Source organism: Dendrobates tinctorius, unplaced genomic scaffold (genome assembly GCF_039654945.1).
Source record: "Dendrobates tinctorius isolate UK_male_01 unplaced genomic scaffold, ASM3965494v1 ptg000174l, whole genome shotgun sequence".
In the NCBI taxonomy this organism is placed as follows: domain Eukaryota; kingdom Metazoa; phylum Chordata; class Amphibia; order Anura; family Dendrobatidae; genus Dendrobates; species Dendrobates tinctorius.
In genome coordinates this window covers 1,649,452-1,661,959 of record NW_027361841.1, presented here as the reverse complement: position 1 = coordinate 1,661,959, position 12,508 = coordinate 1,649,452, and the positions used below count along the sequence as shown (strand labels likewise).

General features: G+C 41.6%; 1 protein-coding gene across 3 annotated transcripts in view; it reads left to right on the top strand.

Annotated features, from left to right (window-relative positions):
• SEPHS1 (selenophosphate synthetase 1) overlaps nt 1–12,508 on the top strand; it is a 132,385-nt gene that overhangs the window by 82,073 nt on the left and 37,804 nt on the right. For all 3 annotated transcript variants that reach the window (XM_073551270.1, XM_073551269.1, XM_073551271.1), the window contains exon 3: nt 8,668–8,771. In XM_073551270.1, the coding sequence (XP_073407371.1) occupies nt 8,668–8,771 (104 nt within the window). The remainder of the gene's footprint in view (nt 1–8,667; nt 8,772–12,508) is intronic.

The following is a 12,508-nucleotide window of genomic DNA, read 5'->3' as shown; positions in this document are numbered from 1 at the left end:
CCCACATATGGGGTATCGGCGTACTCAGGAGAAATTGCACAACAACTTCATCTGTCCATTTTCTCCTTTTACCCTTGTGAAAGTAAAAAAATTGTTATTAAATTATTTTTGTGACTTAAAAGTTAAATGTTCATTTTTTTCCTTCCACATTGCTCCTGTGAAACACCTGAAGGGTTAATAAACTTCTTGAATGTAGTTTTGATCAGCTTGAGGGGTGCAGTTTTTAGAATGGTGTCACTTTTGGATATTTTGTGCCATATAGACCCCTCAAAGTGATTTCAAATGTGAGGTGGTCCCTAAAAAAAAAAAATGGTTTTGTAAGTTTTGTTGTAAAAATGAGAAATCGCCAGTCAACTTTTAACCTTATAACTTCCTAACAAAAAAAAATTGTTTCCAAAATTGTGCTATTGTAAAGTAGACATGTGGGAAATGTTATTTATTAACTAATTTGTGTGACATATTTCTCTTTTTTAAGGGCATAAAAATTCAAAGTTTGAAAATTGCAAAATTTTTGCCATATTCCCGTTGTTTTCATAAATAAGCAGAGGTCAGATCGAAGAAATTTTGCCACTAACATGAAGTACAACATGTCACAAAAAAAACATTCTCAGAATCGCTAAGATCCATTGAAGCATTCCAGAATTATTACCTCATAAAGGAATAGTGGTCAGAATTGTAAAAATTGGCCCAGTCATTAACGTACAAACCACCCTCGGGGGTAAAGGGGTTAATGCACACATGTTAAGACGATTAAAGGGATTCTGTTATTAGGTTTTTGCTACCCCATCTGAAAGTAGCATGATGTAGGTGGCAGAAACCCTGATTTGTGTTTCATTTACTGGGCTGCTTGCTGCAGTTTTGATAAAATCACTATTTTATCTGCCTCCGCTTTATTTGTTCTCTGAATGCTGAACTCTGTATAATCCCAACCCCACCGCTGATTGGCAGCTTTCTGCCTATACACAGTATATGTACATAAAACTGCCAATCGGTAGGAGTGGAGTTATACAGAGCTCATGATTTAGAAGACTACGGTAAAATACTGTAACAATCTATCAAGAAGTCACATCTATCCCAAAATGGTACTGATATCGTCTTGCCCCACAAAAAATAAACTATCATACAGCTCGATTGGACGAAAAATAAAAATTTTGCAAGCTTCAGATTGATTTCACCGCTAAAATAATAAAAAAAAAAAACTGGATGTTTTTGGTATCCCTGTAATCGTATTGATGAGGAGAATCATATTGCATGGCCATTTTTATCACAAAATGTACACCGTAAAAACAATTCCCAAAAAACAATGTCAGAATTCTGTTCGCTTTGTTTTCACAATGTCACCGCACTTGGAATTTTTCTCAATTTTCAGTACATTATGTGGTAAAATGAATGGTTACTTTCAAAAGTACAACTCGTCACGCAAAAGACAAGTCCTCATATGTATATGTAGACAGAAAAATAAGCGTTATAACTCTGGAAAAAGGGGAGTTAAAAATTAAAATGGGCTGCGGTGTGAAATGGTTAAGCTATTAATTGGTTTTCCCACAAACAGATTAGATTTTTAATTAATAGATCTTGGAATAATTGTAAGTTCCACAATTAGATGTGTTCCTGTGCTGAGATGATCTTATAAATGTGCTCTTGCTGTGTACTGTGTAATGGCTGTGTCTGACCGTACAGGGACATGGTGTGATCATACCACATCTCCTGGCGAGTGGGTGGGGGGGACACAAGTCACATATGATAAGTGAGTATACAGACAAAACGGCAGAGGCTCACAGCTGCTTTCTGTGGTATTACAGAAGTGTTATTGTCTCGATACTAGTCTTTTGAGTCGTTACGGTCGTGGCGATACTAAATTTTGTTTATTTCTTACTTTTACACTTTGTCCCAATATGGGACACTCATTTTGCGCAGGCTGATCGCTTCTATAGCATCACACTTCTGTGCAGGCGTACTTCTCTGCAAAGTACTGCAAAGTACTGCAGTGCGCAGGCACTGGGCCTTTCTGACCTTTCCCAGCGCCTGCGCACTGCAGTACCTTGCTCTGCCCTCAACAGGGCAGAGAAGTATGCCTGCACAGAAGTGCAATATGTCGGGAGCGAGAAAGCAAGCAGGAGGGCTGCGTCGCAAGAAGATGGGAGGTCCCGTCCCGCGACACTCACTGGAACGGACCTTTAAATGAAAGGAGGTGTGATACATGCAGATCAGGAGAGAAGACTGTCAGCCATTACATGTCTTGCACTGGTATTGACCCCTTTCATTTAAAATTAAGCTCTGGAGGTAGATTCTTGCAGATATCTATATCCAGCCCATAGATCTTTACTTATTAAGAAAAACATGGATTTCTTTGTAGACATTGGATTGCAGATATCAGGATGCTGCTTCTCTGCTCTGGTTTTGATGGTGACCTTGGGCCGAAAGATGGCTGCGGGTCACCCAAGGATGGTGGCCTGTAAGCTCCTGCTCAGAGTAGGAGATGACACGCCTTCTCCCTGCCTGCGATGCACTGAGCTAATGCCCTGCAAAGCAAAAGCATTGCAGAGTAATAGATCAGCAATCAGTGCAGGGAAAGTTGATGTTCCATCCTGGGACAAGATAAATGAGTAAAAAAAAAAAAAAAAATATATATATATATATATATATATATATATATATCTCTAACTAAAATGAAATATGTTGATACAATAAATACATATATTGGTATTGCTGTGTCCAGAACGACCTGACCTATAAAACTGTCCCACTAGAATAAACCGTGTGGGAGAAAAAAGAAAGAGAACGTGATCAAAAAGTCGAATGTAAATAAAAATGATATAGCTGAAAACATCCTATTGTCCCACAGAAAAATAAACTGCCATACAGCTCCATCAACATAAAAATAGAAAGCTATATCTCAGAATAAAGTGATGCAGAACAATTTTTTTTTGATAAAATTATTTTGTGTAAAAGCGCCAAGATATAAAAAAAAATGTGGTATCGCTGAATTGCTGTTTATGTTCATTCTGCCTCCCAAAAATCGGAATAGGAAGCAATCAAATAACGTGATCCCAATAAAAACGTAAACTCGTCCCGCAAAAAGCATGCCCTCGCATGACTTTGTTGGCAGAAATATGGAAAAAATATGAAGATGCAAAACCTTTGTTTTGCAAAAAAAAAAGTGTTTTTTAGCTTTGATCTTAGCCAAACATAAAAAAATTCAAAATCTGGCATATCTGTAATCGCAGGTACCCAAAGAATAAAGTTGTTTAATTACTTGTACCTCACAAGGAACGGTGTAAACACTGAATAAAACCAATTCTTCACCTGCGGTTGATTCTTTCATTCTGCCTCTCAAAGATCGCAGTAAGGCTCGGCTCACATTTATCCTGTCCTCTACATTGAGCGCTTATATGGGGGTTTTAAGGTAAATCTCTGAAATTATTGATTTAGATGGAAACCCCAGCTGAAGACTCCCTATAATGAGGCAGATGGGGACACTGTGGATGCTGTCTGACCTATGATCCAGTGGTGTTCGTCTTTTTAAGCATGCATAAAAGCGTGGTCAACGACAGTTTTGTGCACATGTGAAAAGAAGGACCACGCTGAACAGAGGCCAGACGAAGTCCAGAGTAACTTTGCTGCCTCATTATAATGAATAGTGAAACCCTTTTGGGTTTCATCTGAACTACTTCATTCGGAGATTTAGAAGGAAACCCCAAAGTAAGTGCCCAGCGTAGCACGCCGGATAAATGTGATCCAAGTTATGTAAAATATTGCCAATAAAAGCTTCAACTCAATCCACAAAAAAAGCAAGTCCTCATTCAAGTAATCGGTTAACGGTAATATAGGGGGCTTCCACGTTACTAGTAGCACAAAAGCTCTGGAAAAGCGATATGGCTTCTCGCCCGCTCAAAAGAAATTCAGCAAATTCTGTGCTCCCAAATCCAAATGCCCCTCTCCATTCTGAACCCCAGTGTGCCTAAACCACAGTTAGCATCCACATGTTTGGCATTTCAACTTGTCCCCTGAGACATACCGGAAGAATCTCCGGTGTATGCAGCGAGGTCCTGCTGGCAGTTGGGACGATCACATGTGGGCCTACTGAGATCAGTTGATCAATGGACCATGGGATTGAAGCCTCCTACCATCCAGCAGCTGAATGACGTCATCGCGACTAAAGGTACTGTCACACTTAGCGATGTACCAGCGATATGACGCGGTCAGGATCGCTGGTACATCGCTAAGTGGTCGCTAGTGAGCTGCCACACAGGCAGATCTCACTAGCGACATCGCTGGGGACGGGGGTCGCTACTTACCTGTCACACCAGGCGATCCTGCGTCCTCCCGCCCGGCTCCACGCGTCGCTCGTCGTCACAGCAGGAAGCTGACGACGAGAAACGGTCCAGGACGTTCTCGCGCGATCAGCGATAACCAGCGGGGGAGCGGGTTGTAGGTAAAGGGCCTGTCACACTAAGCGATATTAGAATCATAGAATCATAGAATGGTAGAGCTGGAAGGGACCTCCTGGGCCATCTGGTCCAACCCCCTGCTCAAAGCAGGATTCGCTAAATCATCCCAGTCAGATGTCTGTCCAGCCTCTGTTTGAAGACTTCCATTGAAGGAGAACTCACCACTTCTCGTGGCAGCTTGTTCCACTCATTGATCACTCTGTCAAAAAGTTTTTTCTAATATCTAATCTGTGTCTCCTCCCATTCAGTTTCATCCCATTGCTTCTAGTCTTTCCTTGTGCAAATGAGAATAAAGTTGATCCTTCTACAATGTGACAGCCCTTTAGATATTTGTAGACGGCTATTAAGTCTCCTCTCAGTCTTTTCTTTTGCAAACTAAACATTCCCAAATCCTGCAACCTTTCCTCATAAGACAGGGTTTGCAGACCGGTCACCATTCTGGTCGCTCTTTTCTGAACTTGCTCCAGTTTGTTGATGTCTTTTTTAAAATGTGGTGCCCAAAACTGGACACAATATTCCAGATGAGGTCTGACCAAAGAGGAGTAGAGGGAAATAATGACTTCACGTGATCTAGACTGTATGCTTCTGTTAATACATCCTAGAATTGCATTTGCCTTTTTTGCTGCTGCATCACACTGTTGACTCATATTCAGTCTGTGATCTATTAGTATACCAAAGTCTTTTTCACATGTGCTGTCACTTAGCCCTATTCCTCCCATTCTATATATGCTTTTTTCATTTTTATTGCCCAGATGTAGTACTTTGCATTTCTCCCTGTTAAAAACCATTCTGTTAGTTGCTGCCCACTTCTCCAGTTTATTTATATCTTTTTTAATCCTCTCTCTCTTCTCTAGTATTAGCTATCCCTCCTAGCTTTGTGTCATCAACAAATTTAATCAGTTTACCCTCAATTCCTTCATCTAAATCGTTGATAAAGATGTTGAACAATACAGGGCCCAGGACAGAGCCCTGTGGTACCCCACTTGAGACATTCTTCCAACTGGATGTGCAGCCATTTACGACCACTCTTTGGGTCCGATCACTAAGCCAGTTATGAATCCACCTAACAGTTGCCTTGTCCATTCCATACTTAGCCATTTTTTCAATAAGGATTGTATGAGAGACTTTGTCAAATGCTTTGCTGAAGTCAAGATATACTATATCTACAGCATTTCCTTGATCCACCCAATCAGTGATACCGTCATAGAAGGAAATTAAGTTAGTCTGACATGACTTATTAGCTACAAACCCATGCTGACTCTATTTAATCACTTCATTCTTATCCAGGTATTGACATACATGTTGTTTAATAATTTGTTCAAAGATCTTTCCTGGTATAGAAGTCAGACTCACCGGCCTATAGTTGCCTGGGTCCACCTTCTTCCCCTTTTTGAAGATGGGAACAACATTTGCTCTTCTCCAGTCTTCTGGCACTTCTCCTGTTCTCCAAGAATTTTCAAAGATTATGGAGAGGGGTTAAAAAATTTCTTCTGCTATCTCCTTCAGTACTCTGGGGTGTAATTCATCTGGACCTGGAGACTTGAATTCATTTAGGTTAGCTAAGTGTTTCCTCACTATCTTTCTGTTTATAGATATCCTGGATTCTTCTACTCCCTTAATAGGACAGTGAATAACAGTTGATGTTACATTTCCTTTCTGAGAGAAAACAGATGCAAAATAGGAATTTAAAAGTTCAGCCTTCTCAACATCCTGTCTTACCATTTCATCATTTTCATCCTGTAAAAATCCTATAGCATCTTTGACTTTTCTTTTACTTTTGACATATCCCCAAAATCCTTTATTATTGCTTTTGACATCTCTTGCAAGCCTCAATTCATTTTCAGCTTTAGATAATCTGATTTGTGCCCTGCAGGTTCTGCAGACAGCATTATATTCTTCTTTAGATATGCCTCCCTCTTTCCATTATATAAACATTTTTATCTATTTTAGCAATATCGCTATAACTTGTGACGTTATAGCGATATTGCTAGCGTTAGCGCTGTGTCTGATACTTACCTACAACCCGCTCCCCCGCTGGTTATCGCTGATCGTGCGAGCACGTCCTGGACTGTTTCTCGTCGTCAGCTTCCTGCGGCGCTTCCTGCTGTGAGGACGAGCGACGCGTGGAGCCGGGCGGGAGGACGCAGGATCGACTGGTGTGACAGGTAAGTAGTGACCCCCGTCCCCAGCGATGTCGCTAGTGAGATCTGCCTGTGTGGCAGCTCACTAGTGACCACTTAGCGATGTACCAGCGATCCTGACCACGTCATATCGCTGGTCAGGATCGCTGGTACATCGCTAAGTGTGACAGTACCTTTAGTATCAGACACAGCGATATCGCTAGCAATATCGCTATAACGTCACAAGTTATAGATATATTGTTAGCGATATCGCTTAGTGTGACAGGCCCTTTAGTAGTTTTTGTAGAACTGCATGGATGACCTCCAGCAGTGACCGGAAGTCAAAGGGGGGCCTCTGCAACAGTATCTTTTACCTTGGGCTACTCTTTTATCTTGATCCACGAATTCACACATCCGTTTCTCAGTTTAACGTTCCATGCTACCATGCTACCAGGGCTGGTTTCTGGTCCGATATAATCCAGTTAACAGACCTGTCTTATATCTAATGAGGAATTGGAGACCGTGTTACCAGGCTGGCATTTCTGTTACTGAAAGGGGCCTGTCAGGGTTGTGAGCGAGTGTGGTGCAGGTCAGTGACTGCATGGGCCACATCCTCTCAATCCCCGTGCCTCCCTGGCCTGTGTGGACAGGGGATGTCTGTGTAAAACTGTACGTCACGTTGGTGAAAGTGGGGAGACTGCTTCACGTGATGCAATTGACATAATAGTGATGTCAGATGGGGTGGCTAGGTGCGGGTTCTTTTTTTTTTGAAAAATTAGAAATTGTTGATCAACTTCTAACTTCCTAACAAAAAAATGTTTAAATATAATTAGGATGTAAAGTAGACGTGGGAAATGTTCTTAATTTTGTGTGACATAATTCTCTATGATTTAAGGGCATAACAATTAAAAGTTTAGAAATTTTCAAAAGTTTCCCCAAATTTCCGATATTGCCACAAATAAATACAAGTCATATTAAACAAATTTTACCACTGTCAGGAAGTATAATATGTCACAAAAAAGCCACCTAACTACTGGGATACGTTGAAGCATTCCAGATTTATTGCCACATCAACTAACACTGATCAGAATTGAAAACATTGGCCTAGTTAGGAAGGTGACTTTGGGGTGAAGGGTTTAAGGTTTGGTTCTTAGTGTTCCACACAAGGACCTATGCTCACTCAAAGGCTAAATGCATACATTGAGTATTTTTGAGGTTTTTAACATCAGTATTTGTAACCCAAAACTAGGTGTGGAACAATCAGAGGAAAAGTATAATAGAAACATGTCACCACTTCTGTATTTTTTCATCCACTCCTTGTTTTGCCTTACAAATACTGAGGTAAAAAACTCACCAAATACTCGGCGTGCATGTGGTCTTATACAAGTTTTTGTAGTTGACAACTCCCTTCAAGGTCCAGCTCTAAAAGTTAGAAGCCAGCACGAACAAGTCTGCAATTAGAAATCTTTGAGGCTGGTCTTACACATCACATGTTGGTTTGCCCCTCCACCGGTAATCCACATACAGCTTTTTTTTAAAAGGGGTTTTTCATCAATTTATTTTACTGTACAGATAGGCCAGGTATGCTATAAAACATACAAATGGCACATACTCCTACTTTTTTCCAGTTGCTCTACATCTCCTTTGGCAGGTTCTCCGACGGTCTCATCTTCTCTTTTGGTGCATAATGGCATTCATAGCAGTGTAAGCACTTTCTCTTCTCTATGGATCCCCTCCCTTCCTCTCATTATCACTGCAACTTCACCCCAGTTAGAAGACAATGCAGCCCCCTAAACATCAGTGACATTAGGTTCCCTCCTTTCTACAAGGGATCACTGCAGATCTAACCCCAATACCAGCTCCCTTTCCTTAGCAATCTGTGAAAGTAAATGAAGTTGTCATATCCAGGTATTAGCGCAGTACATAATGTAAACTTAAAATCTTTCTGTATGATTTTATATCTATGTGTGGTGGCGGACGCAGGTATTTTAGTATAGACTTTAGCAAAAGATATCTCCAAATAGTGAATATGGACAGTGAAAACATGCAAATGTATTTTAATAATGAATGTAACATCAGTTTTCTTCTTTTTGTAGGCATTGGTATGGACACATGCGTCATCCCATTAAGACATGGTGGCCTTTCTCTGGTTCAAACAACAGACTACATATATCCTATCGTAGATGACCCTTACATGATGGTAGGTTGTGAGCACATACATATATATCTACATACTTGGGTTTGTTGCCCAAAAGAATCAATCTCAGTCCTCAGTCCAAGCTGTTTTTCTTTTAGACAGCTTTAAAGGGAATCTGTCACCCCATTTTTGGCCTATATGATGCGGCCACCGCCATCAGGGGCTTATCTATCATTCTGTAATGCTGTAGATAAGCCGCCGTTGTAACCTGAAAGGTAAGAAAAATGAGTTATATTATACTCACCCGGGGGTCCGATGGGTGTCGCTATCCGATCCGGCGCCTCCCATCTTCTAGAGATGACGTCCTCCTTCTGACTTCTGCCGCGGCTCCTGCACTGGCATACTTTATCTTCCCTGTTGAGGGCAAAGTAAAGTACTGCAGTGCGCAGGCGCCGGGCCTCTCTAACCTTTCCCGGACCGGACCGCGGCACCCACCGCCACCGCCCCCCGGTGAGTATAATATAACATGTTTTTCTTCACTTTCAGGTTACATTGGATGCTTATTTACAGTATTACAGAATGCTGTAGATAAGCCCCTGATGGTGGTAGCCACAGCTTATAGGCCGAAAATGAGGTGACAGATTCCCTTTAAATGCTCCCTTTGCAGCAATTACAGCATTGCAGACCCTTTGACATTCAAGCAGTTAATTTGCTGATGTAATCTGGAGAAATTTCACCCCATGCTTACAGAAACCCCTCCCACAAGTTGGTTTGGCTTGATGAGCACTTTTTGTGTACCATACAGTCAAGCTGCTCTCACAACAGCTCAATGGGGTTGAGATATGGTGACTGCGCTGGATACTCCATTACAGATAGAATACCAGCTGCCTGCTTCTTCCCTAAATAGTTCTTGCATAATTTGGAGGTGTGCTTTGGGTCATTGTCTTGTTGTAGGATGAAATTGGCTCCAATCAATCGCTGTCCACAGGGTATGGCATGGCGTTGCAAAATGATGTGATAGCCTTCCTTATTCATAATCCCTTTTACTTTGTACACATCTCCCACTTTACCAGCACCAAAGCAACCCCAGACCATCACATTACCTCCACCATGCTTGTCAGATGGTGTCAGGCACTCCATCCAGCATCTTTTCAGTTGTTCTGCATCTCATAAATGTTCTTCTGTGTGATCCAAACACCTCAAACTTGGATTCGTCTGTCCATAACACTTTTTTCCAAACTTCCTCTGTCCAATGTCTGTGTTCTTTTGCCCATATTAATCTTTTCCTTTTATTAGCAAGTCTTAAATACGGCTTTTTCTTTGCCACTCTGCCCTGAAGGCCAGCATCCCGGAGTCGCCTCTTCACTGTAGACGTTGACACTGGTGGTTTGCGTGTACTATTTAATGAAGCTGCCAGTTGAGGACCTGTGAGGCATCGATTTCTCAAACTACAGACTCTAATGTACTTGTCTTGTTGCTCAGTTGTGCAGCAGGGCCCTCCAACTTCTCTTTCTACTCTGGATAGAGCCTGTTTGTGCTCTCCTCTGAAGGGAGTAGTACACACCGTTGTAGGAAATCTTCAGTTTCTTGGCAATTTCTCGCATGGAATAGCCTTCATTTCTAATAACAAGAATAGACTGTCGAGTTTCACATGAAAGTTCTTTTTTTGTGGCCATTTTGTGAGTTTAAGGCTGCGTTCACACGTTGCGTTTTTTTCGCGTTTTCGCTGCGGTTTTTAATGCGCTATTTTGCCGCGAAAACGCAAAAAAAAGCATCCCATGCAATCCTATGGGATTCTGCAATGCTGCGCTAATGCTGTGGAGCTTCCCGCGGCGGAATCACATCGCGGAAAAATACGCAGCATGCTCATTATTTTGCGGAATTGTGGCGATTCCACCCACATAGGAATGCATTGTTCTGCTTACTTTCCGTATGTGGCTGTGCCCACCAGGCGAAAAGTAAGCAGAACATTTGCAGATGGTACCCACGGTCCGGAGGAGAGGGAGACTGTCTTCCGGGCACTGGGTACCATAATCCTGTAAAAAAATAGAATTAAAATAAAAAAATCGGATTATATTCACCTTCCGATGTCCCGCGCAGCGTCCCCAGGCTTCAGCGATACACGCGGCAGGTCCCGTTCCCAGTGATGCATTGTGATAATGACCTTTGCTGATGTCGCGGTTTTGCGAGACCGCAACGTCATCAACGGTCATAGCCGCAATGCATCACTGGGAACGGGACCTGCCGGCAGCATCGCGATGATCAGGGACGCTGCACGGGACGTCGGAAGGTGAGAAAAACACGATTTTTTTTTTTATAATTATTTTTAACATTAGATCTTTTTACTACTGAGGCTGCAAAGGCAGCCTCAATAGTAAAAAGTTGGTCACACTCGTGAAACATGTTTGACGAGTGTGACCAACCTGTCAATCAGTTTTCCAAGCGATGCTACAGATAGCTTGCAGAATGCTAGCGTTTTCCAAGCGAACTACGCTTGCAAATCGCTAGTTTTTCTGTGGGAAAATCGCGGGAATTTAAAATACGGTTTTCCCGCGGAATGGAATTCTGGAATTCCCGCGGTAACTACCGCGGGAGTACTGCAACGTATGAACTTAGCCTAATGGAACCAACAAATGTAATGCTCCAGATTCTCAACTAGCTCAAAGGAAGGTCAGGTTTATAGCTCCTCTAATCAGCCAAACTGCTTTCAGCTGTGCTAACATACTTGCACAAGGGTTTTCAAGGGTATTCTAACCATCCATTAGCCTTCTTACACAGTTAGCAAACACAAAGTACCATAAGAACACTGAAGTGATGGTTGTTGGAAATGGGCCTCTATGCAACTATGAAGATATTGTATTACAAACCAGACGTTTGCAGCTAGAATAGTCATTTACCACATTAACAATGTATAGAGTATATTTCTGAATCATTTAATGTTAGCTTCATTGGAAAAAACTGCTTTTCTTTCAAAAATGAGGAAATTTCTAAGTCACCCTAAACTTTTGAACAGTAGTTCTAAAACACTTAATCACTGTAGGATATAATATTGTTACGCTCGAGGAAGACATCCAGGCCTCTCTTGAACCCCTCGACTTAGTTTATCACCACCTCCTCAGGCAAGGAATTCCAGATTCTCACTGCCCTAACAGTAAAGAATCCTCTTCTATGTTGGTTGAAGAATCATCTCCTCAAGATACAGACTCCATCCTGTTGTCTGATTACATTAAAGGAGTTTTCCAACCAATAAAAGTTTAATTTTAATCAGTAGATTTTGGAATAATAACTTCCATAATTGGATATATTTAGATAAAGTGAACCTGTGCTGAGCTAATCTTATACATGTGCCCCTGCTGTGTACTGTGAAATGTCTGTGTCTGACCATACAGGAACATGGTCTGATCATACCACATCTCCTGGGCAGAGGAGGAAACAAGAGTATACACACATTACAGCAGGGGATCACAGCTAATTCTTTTTGTGAGATAAAACCTTTCTCTGCCTGTTTTTAGACAATGCTTTAATTCAAAGAATCATTTGTGATCCCATGTTGTCGTGTCTGTATACTCTTTTGTTTCCTCCCCTGCCCAGGAGCTGTGGTATGATCAGACCATGTCCCTATACGGTCAGACATAGCCATTACACAGTATATAGCAGGGGCACATTTGTAAGATTATCTCAGCACAGGAACATTTTATTTCAATACATCCAATTGTGGAAATTATTATTATTCCAAAATCTATTGATTAAAATGAACTTTTGTTTGTGGGAAAACCCCTTTAAGCTCTGTTCATATCGTG